The following is an 18140-nucleotide window of genomic DNA, read 5'->3' on the forward strand; positions in this document are numbered from 1 at the left end:
TGTGTTTGCCTGGTCCGCATCTCGGACATGGCGCGCTAATTCCGCGCGCTCACACTGAATAACTAATCATGAGGTAGCCACGATCACCCATCAGTATTCCGGCAGCAGCCGCGGACCACTCCGCGCTAGCAAATCGCTAAAAATACAAGATGGACAAGGGCACGTCATGGCCGATATGACCTTACCTGAATCACATAAAAACCGCTCCATAAAAATACTGCTTACTTCCTGGAGAACTTATGGGTACAAGTTAAAAAAAACCGCAAATTCAGTTTAAAAAATGTTATATTTAAGTATTCAATAAAGCTATGTGACTTATTTAGAAATAACAATATTGTCATATTCGTAGTTCGGTATGCAGACCTTATAAAATAAGCAGAACAAATCCTTACTTTTGTATCTTACTGTCCAAAATATACTTAAAACTAGAACATACTTGAAATAGTTTATTCTTACTTAAAATCCATCTTTTCTAGATTCAACTACTCTTTCGACGTAGACATTTTATTTTCGCTATTAAGCAACTAATTTAATAAATAAACAAGCATAACATAAAATGTACTCAAACAGTTGTTAATTACTAGTATTGCTATTTTTTAAATACACTCAGGTACAGAGTCTGTATGCAAGTACCGTCGCTGGCATGCGCATGCGACGGCCGGAAAAGCGCTCCTTATACCGGAAACATATTCTTATAGTAACACTGACATCTTACGAGTCACTTTACATACGTACATAACGTACTCATCAACTCGGCAAAGGAAGTAAAATTGAAAGCCTTTATTATGTCTGACAAGACTTTTTTGGATCAGGTTGCCTATTGCTAGCTTTCGCACAACATCCAATAGGAGTCTGATTCGAAGATACGAAAATCTGGATAATACGAATCGACCGATCTCCATTGATATATGACTCCGACAAAACCGTCTCGGATAACAGATATCGTATCTATTGTCTTCATTACCATAGAAATGGTTCTATGACTACTCTGGACCATACCTTCTTAAGTTTACTCGGAAATCGCTCTTACATTATTACGAAACAGCGCACATTACGGCGTCGTTTGTCCACTTCGAAAATGATCTCACTTTAGAAGAAGCTATGTCCCTGTCCCTGTCCAGGGCAGTCAGCTTAAGCGCAGGTTGGACTGCGGCACTGAAAAATTATAATACTTTCAGCAGTGTGGCTTAATTATGTATCAAAGGTACAGATGTTAATCATATTGTCCAAATCGTTAGCTTAAAATATATACCTAATTAGTTAAATAAAAGCAGCTTAAAGCTAATGTAAGGAAGACATCTTATTTTGTAATTTTCTTATTTTATTTTTATATTTATGCTAGCAATTTGAGGTTGTTTGATAAAAGCTTGGCCATTTCAACGGCCTAGTACCTTATTTTACTTAAAGTTATGCAAGATTTATTAAAACTCTTTTTTATGTTTCACAATCCGGCAATATAATTCCCATTGCGGAATTGTGGGTAAAAAAAATAAACAATAAATCTTACATTATTTAGATCGACGTATATAATTTAATTATTCATCAGTATTAGCCGACTTACAATTGAATAACAATGTAACACAAAGCAATTCGTTACAGGCATAATTAAATAGGATGTCTGGCTAGGTGTGATTATCGAGTGATGCCAAGAATGTTATTATGTCAACATCATTAAAAATCTCTTGATTTTGTTTGTCCATGCAGGATAATGCGACGTAATATAATAATCATGATTAAAGCTTTTAACATTCTAACAATGAAATAGGTATGGCTCATTTTAAAATCAAGGAAAATGCAAAAAAAAACTTTGATCACTTTTTGTAAATCTAATTAAGTATTATTTCCAGATTTGAGTAAATTATCTTCAAATACCATCGGCTGTTGTGTACCACTATAGGTACCTAGTCAACTAACGATTTATTGAAGGACACATGCCCTAAAAATACATTTACCTTACCTTCTATACTTAATAAAAATAAAAGCACATCATAGCATTATTGTCGGCAGTATTCATAATTGCACCAAGTAGGCAGTGATAACAGTTCTAAAGTTATGGACAGCTGATAGTCTTAAAGCCGGGTACATCGATGATTCCTCGTTGGAAGACGTCGATGTCGCTGTTATCGCGCATGCGCTCCGCGAGGGCCTTCTCGTGTGCGAGCGGGTGCCAGGCGCCGAGCGTGCAGCCCGCGTCGTCGCCAGCCGCGTGGTAGTGGCACCGGCGCGTCGCGCGCGTCGACGGCACGTACTCCAGCATGTGCACGCGTGAGCAGCGATGCAATGCGAACCATAGGCCTGAGTGATTAAGATGGAAATTTGAACAACGATCTTCACCCAATCAACGCAATTTATGAAAACCAGCAAGAGTAAATGAAAACGTTTAGAGGAGTCGTCATGATGTAGCAACTTAGACAAAAACTAAGAGGACTTTAGAGAAAGAGTCAGGAACTTAACCATACAATTGAATCAAAAACGTTATATTAAAGTAAAGACGGCATTATATTTAATCATTCATAATGGTACAAAGTACATTATTACGTTAAAGCTCACCAATGAATCCTGATGATGGTGGGTTTCTGCGGAGGCGGTAAGGAGACGTGTCCTGTAGCACCGCCCACAATGCCCATAAAACTTGGGGGTTCAATAAATGGACGTCTGAGTCTTTCCGCAGCTCAAGTAACCTAAAATAGAGCAGAAGTAATTTAGTACCATAACAAAATAAAGATGAAATGATCAACTAGAAAAATATGGAGAAAATTGAATCGACTTTTTGCTCGGAAAATTGTATAAAAAATAGTTTGACTGAATAGTTATTATTATTTAGCTGTCATTTTTTTTTAACAAACCTTGTGATTGTTTTTAACTTACTTCTTATAAACAGGGAATAACGGATAATCAGGATGCTGGTACCAGTCGTCTAGTGTCGAAGAATAGTTTGCCGGATCCCAGATGAGAATCGACACCTTTTGGAATAATGGATTCTCCAAAAATTTAAATTCCGGTTTAGCTACCACCTATAAATGAAAATATATTAATAAACAACTAATAAAAACTAAAATTTAATATAACTCGCCGTTCCAAACAACTCATGCTTTTAAAATAGAATAGAATAGAATATTCTTTATTGTACACCATGGAATTACAGCAGTGATTCTTAATAGGTACATACAATGTTAGGGTACAATGGCGGTCTTATCGCTAAAAGCGATATCTTCCAGACAACCTTTGGATGGACAGGAAAATTATCAGTATGTACAGAGGTAGGTGGTGCCCTATTGTTAAAAACATGTAAAGGTATACATAAACATACATAACATAGAAATAAGAAATAAAATGAATACATACAATAATGCTTTTTCAGGTATTTCACAAATTGGGATAAAAAGACAAGTCTTAATTAAATAAATAGCTTGACTTCTTGCAATTGAGGTGGCTAAATAAAGTAAAAATACCAAAATATATTTATTTATGACCGAAACCTTATTTAAATAAATATTTAAGACTAATTGGCAGACAAGAATGATGTAATTGAATTGTTTAAAGGTACTTAAAAAATATCAATAGCACTTTAAATTTAAATGACATTTGATATTTATACAGAATGTTATAACGAAAAAAAAAATTTTTGGTCTTCTGGACCATGACTGCAACTGTAAGCCAACGAATATTATCAAAACTCTTAATCTCGGTATATTGACTGTTCTGGTTTTTTTATGTATATAATGATGAACAATTATAAAACAAAATCATAAGCTTGTATGTATAATGTATTTCATAAAACAAATAGTATGTACAATCTACACACCTGGGAATTGAGCACTCGAAAAGTAGTCTTGGAGCCGACATCCTCCGTGTAATTTTCCGTGGGTGCGTTGTTGAATCTCAATACCATGTCGTGAGAGTCTGTTGGAACAAATACGTATCATAAATACACATACATACATACTTAGTTAAAAGCTCACCAAATGTATATGTTTTTCTTTATAGTTTAGAGTTATAGGATGTAGAGATAGGATAACAAAATATACGCATGAACAATTTCTGCCTTTTTGCATCATGGACTAACTGGAATTTAGAAAAGATGAATTAACATTTTCAATCCTACTACATTTTTAAAGAGTATGTACCTTCTTTTATGACTAACAAAATTGATGAAACTGATCCCTATAAAAACACCGGCCGAAAAACAACCTGAGAACCTATCGGAAGGCACATCATTTAAGGCATACGAGAAAAGGATAATAACAAGAAATAAACAGACCAATTGAGCCTCTTTTGAAAAAAATATGTAATATTTCCCAGTATCGCAGTAGTGTTTTCCTTTTTTGTGTTTACTTAGTAACAGATAAATACACCTTTGGAAACGTATACGCCTCATTTGTATTGAAGGCAAATAAAATCAAGGTTGCATTGGCCGCTTAAAGGTTGAAGATAGGTAAAGTAAATATATACTCATAACTGAGTAATGTGGTAAAAAGTAAACTGTTCAATGATTATATTGAAGGACAAAAATTAATAGCCCGCATAGCATTCGCAGCATCGTTTTCAGCCCTCATCTTTCAGCCATTAAACTTAACAAACCTCGTGAAAACTAGTTACTAGTAGTAAAAAACAAATAATGAAGAGAATTTCTTTGAAACTGGCATTTTTCGTAAATAAAACCTCATTTAAATTATTGACAAAAAAAAGTTAGGCCTAGTCGTGACTGCAAAGCGTTGTCATAATTGTTATAATTCGTCCAAGGCCCTCGCTCTCGTCATCATACAATAGATAACTATTGCACTGTCATCCATATCAGACCTTGCAGGTTGTTTCCGCTCCATTTCAGGAATTTTGAAACTTTTATAGACTTTAAACAAATTTGTGAAATCTTTTTTTAATCGTGTTCTTTAATCGCATTCGAGTCCTTTGAAGTATGTTTGGCATTCTTAAAACTGTTAAAAAATAGATGGTAAATTTTTGATACTAAAAAACAAACAATGTATAGTAGTTTCAATATTTTCTAATATTTCAAATTCCAGTGTCACGATGTTAGTTACCGTTCTCCTCTGAAACGACTTAACCGATTTTTACCAAAATTTAAATGCGTATTCAGTAGGTCTGAGAGTCGACTAACATCTATTTTTCATACCCCTAAGTGATAAGGGTTGCTCACACTAAAAAAAATATATTTTATTTTTGGACGAGTTGTTTGTTTTTTTTTTAATGTGGCATTAAAAACACATACAACTAGGAAAAAAAAAATCGGCAAAACAACGTTTGCTGGCTTAGCTAGTCTTATATATTATATATCTCTCTCTCTGAGCCTTTTTAGCACCAATTAAAATTGGACTTCGTTACCAACTGCTCCAGAATAAAAAACTAGCTTATAGAAGAAGAATGCAATTATTTCCACGTGTGAGGCAATTTAGAAAGCCCAAAGACTTTAATCTGGAAATTGGACCCAAGACATGTGCCTGTCACGTTTATGAACCAATTAAAGCTCTAATTAAATTGTACTTTACTTTATAACGTGATCCCGGGGAAAAGTACATGCACACTGAACAGGTCGCACGGCGTACCTACAGACTAGTACTCGTAAGAAAGCGGAACAATGGAAGTAAACAACATAATTAGCTATTAAAGACCCGATAATTACATCCATTCTCTGTCTATTATTAAGTAAAATGTTCACTTTTTCTTACATACGGTGACTGAGATATGGGCATGAGGTATTCGTTTTTATGTAGCCACTCCCGTATTAGAATTTTCTTGTGATAATGTATGTGAGTATGTAAAGATTACGTGCTACAGTATAAATACTGTAACAAAATTTGGCCAAATAGATGTCGATTGAGCATTTTCTGCTTGAGATTTCTATTTTTTCTCATTATTTACTAAACTATTTCATTTGGACACCAAAAGGTTGTCTACAACTAATAAATTCAAGCTTTTGTAATGCTAAAAACATACAACACCATCTTCAATCCATCAATTCCAAAAGTACACCTAGAAATGTTAGACTTAAACGTATATGGGAATCAATTATCTAGCTTCCAGTCACGTGCACGTGCACTTCAATAGCTAAAGGAAACGCTGAGACATTTAATGGAAGATAAAACTGTTCAATAATGTATGTGGTGCAAAGAAGTCAGTCCTATTGTTTTCTGTAACTATCGTGTTATATTAACTACACAATAATTGATATAATTTGATTTATTATTAACCAATGATTGGTACTAATTACATGACACAGCAACCAAATCAATGATGGTGTGATTAGAAAACCATCTCTTAAGTGGAGGTAAAGTCTATCTGAATCGTGATTAAGAATAAAAATAATCCGTACTCTGAACGTAGAGATATTTATAGCTTTTTTTTATTAATAAATATGGTGGAGTGGAACCTAAAATGTACAGGCAAGTTTTTTTTTTATGTACTCTGATTAATCCGATATATCTGATATGTTCGTGTCTATTTTCAAGCTATTTTCAAGAAAGCTTTAAATATTTTGATTATTCATGGTCTGTTAACAAAATGGCGATTCTTTTATACCAAGTTAACATAAAGAGATTTATAGATAAATTGAAATCAATGCAAATAAACACTTGAAATGCGAACCAACATATAATAGTAGAACCGTTACTGGCAATTTATCAACATAACACAGAAGATTGCGGGAATCTCCTTAGCATCGGCGCTTATTGTAGCGTCGTGTATGTTGGGAGCGCACAATGGTACAGCATGAATTATGCACGCCCTTTACGCGTGGGTTGATGACACCACGAACAATACCACTCGTATCCTGGACAGCCTTTCTTAGCAACAACATAATAACAACAAAAGTGCTTAAATATAACCTTGCTTACGGTATCTCTACTCTACGTAGGTAACCATGTATCTATTTATTTTCTCTAGCTTACAATAAACAAAAAAAAAACAAAACAAAGCTTTTAAATCAGTGACATAATGGTTTTTTTTTTCGTTTTAATAGAGGGCTTTTATTACATTTTTCTGGATGAGGGTTCTTATTTCAAAATCAGTTATTTTTTTATAATACAAAGGACCTTACGATAATTTACTACCAACATAACATTAAATAAGTTATTACTACAGTATCGATTAGTACGTCGATAGCGTAGTATTTTCGTACGTTTAAGAATTTTGTTGAGACTGATGTAATATAGGCCGTAAAAACAAAGTCATCGAACCAAAAATTACATAATTTAAATCCATCACATATAAAATGAAAAAAAATTTTTTTTTTTCTTGTTAGAGGCTTTTGAAATAATTTGTAACGATCATCTTTATACTTCAAACTAAAGTTGTTTTTTTTTCATAGAAGTCATTCCTATCATACATGAATCTCTATTTATCATTTCTACGGTATTTATGTATATCACTCTGTGTCAGTAAAGATCGTCGATGATACCTACCCCGTAAAAGAGACTCTCAGAAATTATCCGTTAAAAGTACAAAGGCGGCAAACTTTTAGATTGACGACGATTTCATGAAATAGGCGCATTTTATGATAAGCCTCTCTCTGATAAGTTGCAAGGTTCTTTGAAATGTTTTTCATTTCCATCGTAACTTTTGTTTATACGACCTCACCAGACACTGTGAGCAAGTTTCAAGGAATTGTCTGTTTGAACTTCTGATGCACAGGGAATAAAGATATAACTTTATGTACATTCTTCTCACTAGGTAAAAACTGTACGTTAATTAATTAGTTTTAAGGTATTTACCTAATATGCTTATGCTTATGCTAAAAATGTATTCTGTTCCTGAAACATTATGTAGGAAGTTTCTCCAAAACGTTTATCAGCTCAAGTAACCATAGAAGCTAGTATATATAGAAGGTATAAGTAGATACTTAGATGAGTAACTTATTAAAAGTTACTCATCTAACATCCTTACAAAATGCAATATCAGTAGCACCTCTAGACATTACAAACACACCTTAGACGTAAACACTGCCTGCAGCCAACAGCGCCTAGGTAAAGGAAAACATTATATTTAATAAACAATAAGTAAAGATGTCCTTACACGTGTCATCCACTCGGAAGCGTGTGTCATGTCTGTTCCACGTCTGGGCTATAAAGTTATCACAAGTTTTTCCAAAAAGGACAAAGACATGCGGTTACCACAGTGACTAATACAAGCGCAATAAAATAACAACGTTAACCCTTGTAATTGTGAATCATCAAATGTGTTGTTTTAACTTTCGTTTACTTTTCTACTGCAACATTCTAATTTTCAATTTCGAACTTTATGAGAAACAAAAAACGCACTAGCTTGTCAGACTTGCGTATCCAAAACGTAAAATAAATGATTCAGATAATTTATGATAAACCACTAACAATTACTTAGTTTAAAAAGGTTTTACCATATTAGAATTTGTACCGTTTTCTATCGCATAAAAGAAGGTGAATCGTCGAATCAGTTGTTAATCTTTTCAATTTTACTTTTCTTAAAATACAGCATCAAACGACAATTAATTATGTTTTTAGGGCAGGCTGATGTTAGTATGATCGATGCGAGATATTCTCATTAGCATTTCTAATATATGCAATGATCCTCTACAATCGTATATAAAATAAGTTGGGCTTTTTGCGGACGCGTTGGCATTGCAGAAGTATAGGTCTGGCGCCGGCGCCGTATCCCGCCAAGTAATCCTATCGTACAGCTAACTACGATTGAATCAGCATATCAAACCGAGCGGTTCTGTGAAATAGAGATAGGTACTACTTCGGCATGAATAAATCAAAGCTTGATAAAATATTGTATAGTAAATAGCTAGGTAATGCGTCTGCGTGACAGGCCTAGGGTTGACCAGTAACATGAATAATCGGACTTAGGTATTTATTACTATAATATTAATATGCGTTATGAATGAAATTGCATGACTCGCGTTAGGTATAATATGAACTCATTTTGGGATAGTTATATTTTACTCAGTTACCACTTCCTCTTTGTCGTAATTTTATAAGAAAGAGGAAGGATATCATTACCTATATATGTATTATGACATCAAACGAACATTTTGATTTAATGATCATTTTTTTTTAGTCACACGTAACTCTGCCTACTCTACCTAAGTAAATAATTATTTTAAATGGCAACACAGCTAAATTATTAAATAATAATATTTTATGAATGTAAGTAGAAGCTGCCATAGGGCTGATCAAAAGGCAAAATGAAAAACGTAAGATGAATATTGAATTGTCAATGTCTCAATACATATCGACAATGCAAATAATTACAGTTTTTATTGAAATATTATGTGGACACCTGTTTCCAATACAAATGCTAATGTATCGGAGATTATCATACGTATTACCGGCGCAGTACTTACTGACATAATAATGTAGTTATTTAATTTGTCTCAATGAGTAATCAGTGTAGTCTCGTGGACTTTAATTCGTGTAATTCACATACGATTTGGGCCGTTCGTCGAAGAGGCCGGCCTGTGCATGTCAATGCGTTTCACAAAGCGAAGATCCGATGCGATAAGTAGTACAATACACGGTCGATCACCTGCGCACTGTGACTGCACACGCCAAACGTATGAGCACTCACAGAATAACCCTATAACATTATGATATCGTGAATTACTAATTCTATTTGTCAGTTTTTTTTTCATTCCCAATTTAAATTCAGTGCATTAAGGTTTAGGGTAACTTACCTGTAAGTAAGTGAATCATTTATTTTTCCCATTACCCACAATTTCCTTACACACTACCTATGCTACGCTTGAGTCAGTCAACCTTTAATATATTTGACAGGTCTACAGGTTGTTGCTCTACACCTCAATGAGTAAGACAAATAAAGAATAGGTAAATCACATTGGAAGTGATGCCTAACTGTTGTTGTGACTGGTTTGTAGTGAGTCTATTTAATTTAATTTATAGGCATGCATGAGAGTCATACTAGTATTGTGACAACTCATGTGCATTGTGATTCAACCAGTAGGTAACATGCACCGTCTTCAGTGCCTACATCTTAGATCATTTTTGAATAAAATTGCTATTGTGATGCGCTTCGTACTAACTAGCAGTACAACATCGACTCGTATAAGTAACCTTGATTGTTAAACGGCCATAAAAAGCCTTGGTGATAGGGTTCCGTTTTTTCACTTTTGGAAAGAAAATCTAGATTATATTCAGCAGAACTAATCAATAAAAATGAATTTACAATGAAAAGAGAGATAGCGTCACCCGATTTCGTGCAACACGGTTGGGATAAAACGCCTCCAAAGCAGGCAAGTGTAAAAATGTAAAGTGAATAATAATACAATAACGTGATTATGATAAATTAGTAATCGGCTTACCAATAAAGTCGCCCAGTCGTGATCCGAGCAGGGCCCCGGCACTAGTCACGACCGCACAGGTGTTGTAATGACGTCCCTGGTGCAGCGCCAATCTCGGAATCTTGAACCCAAGCCTAGCAAATGGCTCATCACTAGCTCTCACTGTCCGCACCTTCACAGCTTTCAAACTACACATCACCTCCTTTTTAGAAGCTTCCTTACGGTTACTGCTATCGTATCTAACATCATACGTGTTGTGAGCTTCTAACCCTGACCTGAAAACTTTACTCTCGCCCATCAGGACTCTGTGGAATTCTTTCAACAACAGTTCTTTAAACTCGGCGGTCCGTTCTTCACAATCTGCGGATAGGAAGTCGTCACAAAAGTACTTATCGCTGTCAAACTCCAGCAACGGCTTGTGTATATTGGGAAATCTAGGGCTGCCGTGGCTCTTCCTCACTATGTTATTGGACGGATGAATATTCGAGCCTGATGTCTTGTTAGACGCTTGCATCGACACACCACCACTCCATAACCCGCCAACAGCCGATCTTCGATTTTTCCTAATGGAGTCTATTCTTAAAGTCGAATTGAATATTTTTGATTGATATTTGTCTGGTGAGTAAGGACTTTGATAGTTGAGCCCAGATGCCATTGTTTTCTGAGGTCCTCCGGGGATTTTGTTAAACAATCTTTGCTTTTCAATGTACATCCAATATTGAGACCAAATTAAATACAAATAACCGCACATACCGAAGAAGAGGAGGTTAATAAAAACCCAGACAGACATTGCAGCAGCCTTCATATTTTTGTGTTAAATTTCCCGATTTATAGAGATTCAAATTGAACACACAATTATGTATGAGTAAAAATACATTAAAACACTGGTGTAACTGTATTTACACTTGATTAAAATAATCACAACCTTTAAATAACTGTAGTACAGTTTTGGATGAATCTGTATTCGTCGGGCGGAGTGCAATCAGCTGATAAGGTTTGCAGTGCGCATGCGTACAATCGTCTGCAAACACCGCATCGCCCTTTGTCTCGATGTAGTACTACTCGTAGTTCATCGACTTGAATCGGGCTGCACGAGTCTTCGTACGTTTTCTCTTTAGGAAATCATATGTGTTCAGAATATAAAAATGTTTATGAAAATCATCATCGTTTTATGATGTTGGTGGAAATTGTATGTAACCTTTTTTTTTTCAAAAAGAATCTTTATTTCATGTTTTAATATACACACACAAAATATAGTTAGAGAGCAGTTTTTCTTAACAAATGTTAGATAAACACTGAATTTCTAATGAATACTCACATTGCAGTACTACCTGCTACGTACAAAATGTTAAATGTTGATTTATGTAGCTGGTAACAATGTAGCACCTTTGGACATTTCATCCCATCCCATCATTTTAGAAATCTGTTGGCTAGCCGTGATACGAGCGGCCAAAAATCCTGCAATTGCGCATGAAGGTGTGATAGCTATCCACGCCCTGCCATTGCAAACAACCCTGATGCACTGCAGCACTTCGGCGGAAGTCCCATCAATTTTCTGAAACTATGATAACATTGTACTCTAAAAGTTCCATACGAAGCTTGCATATATTTCTACAAGTTACACATGTACGTAGCTGTGTAAAGCCTCTTTTTGACCTCCTTAGTACAACGTGAATCTGTAAGTTCTGATATTCGCGCGTCCGGATAGAGCCCTTCGTTCAATTTCAATGTTAGCATAAGCTCTAAGGTCAATTATAACCAAATAGCCAAATGTATTTCACGTCAGCGGAAGCTGGGTAAACATGACTTACCTAAACAAATTATATTTAAAGGCCAAGTCTCTTGATGCTTGTAAGTCGGCTCACTTTAAATACCCAATACTAATGTCGTTGCGGCCCGGATCGCATAATCTTAGCCACACTCTTAGCAAAGGTGTTCTTTACCCAAAGGAACTACAATAAACGGTTGTTTCCTATACGACTTCATGCATTAACGCTTATATCCAGGCCCAGAAGCCTCTAAAAACATGATCCAGAGGGTGTATAATCACTACGTTTACACGATCCTCGTATTTAGACGCAGTTGCTTCTCGGAATACTGACACCACCTTAGCCGCGACCTTAAGTAAGAGTGACTCTCGCAAATTGTCGTAGTGCAGGCCGGATAAAGGTTGACGACTTGACATGGTTATTCCAATAACTGACCCTTATTCTTTAGGTGTAGTTACAACCGAAGGTACTTGTTGTTTTTTAATCAACTAGTTAGGTAATTGTTTCGAGCTAATTAGGTAAATGTCAAAATTGCAGAGTAACGTAATTAAAAATAAAAACATGATCGTCAGAAATAATTTATTCAATAAGCATTTGAGTAAAATAAAAACCCGTATTATATTAAATTCACAACTAGGAGTTAGTAAAACACGATTTATGAAGCTGTATTAATGTAAATATTTAAATCTGTATCTATAAAGTAAAGCTAGATCTACATAGGAATATGTTATTGTTTTTTTTTTACTTTGGAATCAGCTGAAGTAGCATATCTTCAGCCAACGTGGTAAAAACCTTAATGTGCCTTAAACCTAGACTTACTTATAATTGGTTCATTTATGTACCTTGTACGGGATATGACGTAGTGTTCAAAATTTGAATTAAATGCATAGTAATGTTATTAATATGTACCTTCTATCTACGCATTTTGAGTTAATAGTAACTGAAAGAAGATAATTACTGTTAATATGTCAATAATAAGTATAGAAGTTATAAAATGTTGCTAAAACTTTTTATTAGGTTTAACTTTATATAAGGTTTTATAACATAAAGTTTTTAATAAATTAATCGCAATCGGGCAAAAAAACGTCTAGATTTATAAAAAAATACAACAGATTGTTTATAAGTACTTTTTTAAGATCATTTTCTTAACAATTTCACACATTTTCATCTCTATATTAGTATCTTCCAAAAAAAACACACATGAAAATCATTTTATTAATTTTTGGTCTTGTCAGGGTTTAAACGTGGCTTTAAACTTCCTTGACAAATTCCCAGGTGTGTCTTAACTCTGTTTTTTTCTTTACCGCCTATGGGTGATGGTTTTATCAAAAAAATTTCACAATAATTCGTTTCCTTACCTGTAACTTATCACACGAGGGAAGATCACAAATTATAGGGTATTTACAATTTAAATAATAAACATTATTATACTATTATAGTAGTACCCACTAGTCTTAATAGAGTATGTCATAACTCTCAAAAACATAGACCGTCAGATAGATTTAAAAAAACATTGGTCATGAACATGGTAGTATTTTTATTTAATTAAATCAATATAATTAATAACATTTAACACGTCAAAGATGGTGAGACGTGTAGAAATGGGGGCTAATTACGTTACTTGTCTGTAATAGGTGTGTGAGACAACTGACGTCACATGAGATTTCAATTTTTCTTATTTTTATTTATCCCTCATGGGAAAGGCAAGGGGATATGACATTTCAAGTAAGTGTAGTTTCCAGTTTTTCTTTTAATAATTTCGTAGGTACTTGATATGTTTCGTAAATCTATCTGACGAACTTATTAGTTTCTATATTACCCAGCTATTACACTACATACAAAATATTATTACATTTTTTTAATATAAATGATGATTGCTATAATACAATTTTATTATGCCATTGTTTTATTTATCGAACAAATAATATATAAATTGATAAATTGACCTTGCAATAATAGGAAAGTATCTGGAAATTCATATTTAGTAAAAAAAATAAGTTTCAGTTTTGTACATGCAATTTTAATATGTTTATATAATTAAGTAACAATAATCAGTCTACTTATAACTTTAAATATATCTATATACTGTACTAGCTGTTGCCCGCGACTTCGTCCCCGTGGGTAGAAGATATAAGTTATGATTTAGGTATACCTGCCCGGTTTTTTTTCATTTTCCATTGTATCTTAGCTCCTATTTGTCGCAGCGTGATGGTTTATAGCCTAAAGCCTTCCTCGATTAATGGGCTATTCAACACAAAAAGAATTTTTCAATTAAGACCAGTAGTTCCTGAGATTAGCGCGATCAAACAAACAAACAAACAAACTCTTCAGCTTTATATATTAGTATAGATATAGATTATCTGTAGACTAGAAAATAACTGGGATCTGGGATTAATTGTATTTTCTAATCTATTTGCTCACCACGTTGCTGTTAAAAACAACTGAAATATAATCGTTTTTTACAAACGAGGCTGAGCGTGGTTCTAAGGCTATGGTCACTTGAACACAGGCTATTAGATCAGTTTTCGGGCCTCTAAATTTATTATATTTTAGTGTTAGGTTACTTTATCCCGAAGAGCGTCAGTGTACGTATTAGCTTTGTGCAGACCACTAATACCGCCAATGTGCAAGCTACACCGTGTATATGTGTATAAGTGTAAAGTTCAGCTTAACATGTCCCATCACAAAATAACTTGTAAATGTACATTAACATGTGATTTTATTACTTATTTATCCATTATCCATATACCCACATTACCTATTTTTATAGGAAAATATAAAATCTGGTATTACCAGCGTAAAAATATTCGAGGATTTGTTCTCCACCCATCCTTAATGTTGCCAGGTATTTGAGACCAACGTATATTATTTAATCGATGATTTTTACACGTGGTTTATTCAATGTGGATTGTTGTTCCATCTGTTGTAAGGAGGTGGGTCTTGGTTAGCATCACGCCTGGTGAGGAGTGTTGAGTAATGTAGAAGAGGCACCATTGCACCCCCTAGGACCATCGCACCAAACGTTGGCTTGTGAACTAACCTGTAACCAAAAAAAATGCAATATTCTTAATTTCTATTCAATATTAATATTAAAAAATAAGAGATTTATTATATTTTTTATAGGAGTTAATTTATAATCGTTAACTAAACGAAAAGATTAAAAAAGTTTTCGATAAGCACTTACCAAGGAATAGCGATGATGAAAAGCGTATACGAAAAGGACAGAACTAAGTTCACCCAAAATCTTGTGCACCGTCTTAAATTACTTGATATCCATTGACATTGCAGAACTAAGAACAAAATATACATAATTTATTATAACTAGCACGACAAATAAAGTTAAAAACATCTTCAACAGATTTGCTATTCATACGAGTTTCTTTCATATTGTTAAAAGCGAATAGCGCGCTCGCTTTTAATAGAATACTGAATGCAAATTTATCACATTACAAGAATACTTTGAACAACAGCAGTTTTTTATATCTAATAAACCTTGTTTTGAGCTTGAAAATCGAAAACTTACATAGAGTTACCCAATCAGGGTGCAAAGTCATTGCGGATGCAAAAACTTGAACAAATCCTAGAAGTCGATATTTCCATGTATGCAGGTTGGCATCTCGTCTCTCAATATCGTGCAGTTGCTTCAAACTGTAGGATCCTTTGCGTAGGAGACAGATGGGATCCGCAGAAGGGAATCTTGTTGGACTGTAGGCCTGTAGGACATCGCCTTCTACCACGCCCACTGCAGTATACTGGATAAGAGTTAGAAATGTTACATTTTTTACTAAAACTTCGTTAAATTATAGTTAGATATGAAAGGGGCATGAAGGGACAAGTCGTGCACACACACGAGAGAGAAGCATTAAGCTATATTGATCTGTGCAGTGCACGTCCCGCAACAACGATATTTCTTAGCACGGCTAAACTAGTCATTCCTCATGTTTACGGCGAAGGTTATCTATTTGATAGCAAATATATAAGAAGAATGCATTAGCAGAAATATAAAACAAGAGCATCCATCGTTCTGAGCACGGTGGGCATGACAAAATACCTTATTTACTTGTGGCATCATCCACAACTTGGTAGGGGCTGGATCCGCGCCTGATATAATAGCGAATAAAGAGATTCAAACTTACAATATCATCTTCTCGGCCCGCGTAAGAGAAATGTATGCGAAGATCACCGATCTCGTGTTCCAGCGCGCTGTCGCCGTGGTAGTAAAATCCAGAGTGTAGTTTAATATCACTCCGCTCTGGCCTTGAATCAGACCATATCTCATAGTAATCATTCACTTTGCGCTTGACATCCACACCTTAAAAATATTACGGCTATTATTAAACAAGTCCTAAATGAATAAATTACAGGAAAAACTAATTATAAATAAATACGTTTCCTTATAAAACAACTTATCATCAACTCAAATTGCAAATTAAAGCTTTAATTCTGTATTGGGGAAACATATTTAGATTTAAGGTAGACCAAATTAGGTTATATCTTTTATAACCTACTGTAAATACATAATAACACTGTCTTTTTACACACCTAAATATAACCATCCGATTTTAACACTTTCAGCAATATGAGTCTCGCTGAACATTGGCATGGAGGGTGGGTTGTGATGACCCGGTCTTATGTAAAACAAAGATGAGTCCACCACCACGTCTCGCCAATCCTTGTGGTACCAGTATGTCTTCTGAGATTCTTCTGCTGGCTCACTCAGGAAATTGTCCTGTTCTCTGGAAAATAAGATAAATATTGTGTTAGATATTAGTATGTTCTGTGCATGTGTTTAAATGCATGATGTGTAGTTTATCCCCAAGGCAGGCAAAGTACCAATGGTATTATCAAAGTTATATACATTTTCTTGTTCAAAGCAAGGCACTACTGACGAAAAAGTGAAGCAAAATATAGTGAGGAATCCTGGATTACATACATAGACTGGAATCTGAAACTACCAACCCACAGTGAGATAGTGTGGTGATAAATTCCTTAACCATCCCTATATAAGAGAAACTTGTGCCCAGTAGTAGAATGTACAGAAGCTGGTATAACTATACACTATTGTACACAATACAGTGTGGATAGTTAAAAAAAAACTTACGTAGTCTCCTCTATCCACTGATACATTTGTACTCTTTTTCTCAGCTTAACAGCTTGTACTTGTATATTGTAATCAGGTTCAGATATTGGTTCCAGGATTCGTAAAGGCCCAATAATGTGGACAACACGACCTTCATACTTTGCAGCCTCGTCTCCTGTGTGGACATCAACACCCTCAGCTGCAGACACCAGTTCTTCAAGCATCAGGTTACTTTGAATAGTTTGGCTCTGGAAAAAATAAAAAGTGTTAGACAATTTCCTTAAAAGAATATTAATTTTAAGTTTTTCATTGGTAAACTATACCTCAGCCCAAAGCAAGAAGTATGTGACACCAGTAAATAAAATCAAACTCAAGATTGTGGTCAACCAAGTCTGCATAAAATGATTTCTCACAGCACTCCAATCCATCTGAAAGTGCGACAAAAGTAATTTTATTCTATTCTAAGATTTTGATTTAAGTAAATAAAATCAAACATTTAATCTGTGCTCACCTTTATACTTATTATACAAACAGGCAATTCATTTAACAAGTATTTTAAAATCACTACAGCTTTCTGTATTTCCTCATAATATTTAATACTTACTTTATTTATAAAAAAACACTATCATAATTATTATAATATTAAATAGGAAAAGTATAGTAGATTGGCTTGTTATACTTATCACAACACAAACTGATTTATTTGCTCATACTTATTTACAGACAACACATAAACTATATGAAATATTATGAAATTATTTATTTTCTTCTATTGAAATAATTTGGCAAATTCGCAAATGCGAAAATGACATTGTTTGATGACACATGATATTGACATTGACACCGAGTGACGAGTCGGAAATGCGATTAAATGAGAAACTGCCGAAGCTGGAACGTGATCTTACAAAGAAATAATACAATTCTTGTTAAATGGTAAAAAATAGTAAAAAAGTACTAATTGCAGCTTCATTAAAATATTAAAAATATATGTTTATTTTATGCA

The 18140-nt window shown here is 34.4% G+C and overlaps 2 protein-coding genes across 2 annotated transcripts; both read right to left on the minus strand.

Moving 5' to 3' along the window:
• Positions 1-267: 267 nt before the first annotated feature.
• On the minus strand, positions 268-14110 carry LOC113492654 (beta-galactoside alpha-2,6-sialyltransferase 2). The gene is made up of 5 exons (XM_026870242.1): positions 10310-14110; positions 3806-3903; positions 2869-3014; positions 2551-2681; positions 268-2295 (listed from the first exon to the last, which is right to left on the minus strand). The coding sequence occupies exons 1-5, from the start codon at positions 11091-11093 to the stop codon at positions 2051-2053; spliced, it is 1404 nt and encodes a 467-aa protein (XP_026726043.1). The 5' UTR covers positions 11094-14110; the 3' UTR covers positions 268-2050.
• Positions 14111-14604: 494 nt separating this feature from the next.
• LOC113492655 (transmembrane protein 43 homolog) lies at positions 14605-17952 on the minus strand. The gene is made up of 8 exons (XM_026870243.1): positions 17649-17952; positions 17461-17565; positions 17159-17385; positions 16600-16793; positions 16194-16369; positions 15581-15809; positions 15242-15347; positions 14605-15097 (listed from the first exon to the last, which is right to left on the minus strand). Exons 2-8 carry the CDS (start codon positions 17563-17565, stop codon positions 14956-14958), a joined length of 1179 nt encoding a protein of 392 aa, XP_026726044.1. The 5' UTR covers positions 17649-17952; the 3' UTR covers positions 14605-14955.
• Positions 17953-18140: the final 188 nt, after the last annotated feature.

The sequence above is a fragment of the Trichoplusia ni genome, chromosome 4 (genome assembly GCF_003590095.1).
Source record: "Trichoplusia ni isolate ovarian cell line Hi5 chromosome 4, tn1, whole genome shotgun sequence".
Taxonomy (NCBI): Eukaryota; Metazoa; Arthropoda; class Insecta; order Lepidoptera; family Noctuidae; genus Trichoplusia; species Trichoplusia ni.

Bases quoted from the DNA above. Each gene is read 5' to 3' on its own strand.
- LOC113492655 (XM_026870243.1), bottom strand. From the start codon at position 17,565: ATGGATTGGAGTGCTGTGAGAAATCATTTTATGCAGACTTGGTTGACC. The intron at 15,348-15,580 runs GTAAGTTTTCGA...TTTTGTTCTTAG, and splicing joins CCCTGATTGGGTAACTCTAT to TTCTGCAATGTCAATGGATA. The intron at 15,098-15,241 runs GTAAGTGCTTAT...TTTTGGTTACAG, and splicing joins TTCATCATCGCTATTCCTTG to GTTAGTTCACAAGCCAACGT.
- LOC113492654 (XM_026870242.1), bottom strand. From the start codon at position 11,093: ATGAAGGCTGCTGCAATGTCTGTCTGGGTTTTTATTAACCTCCTCTTC. The intron at 3,015-3,805 runs GTGTGTAGATTG...TTTCATTTATAG, and splicing joins TTCGAGTGCTCAATTCCCAG to GTGGTAGCTAAACCGGAATT. The intron at 2,682-2,868 runs GTAAGTTAAAAA...GCTCTATTTTAG, and splicing joins TTATTCCCTGTTTATAAGAA to GTTACTTGAGCTGCGGAAAG.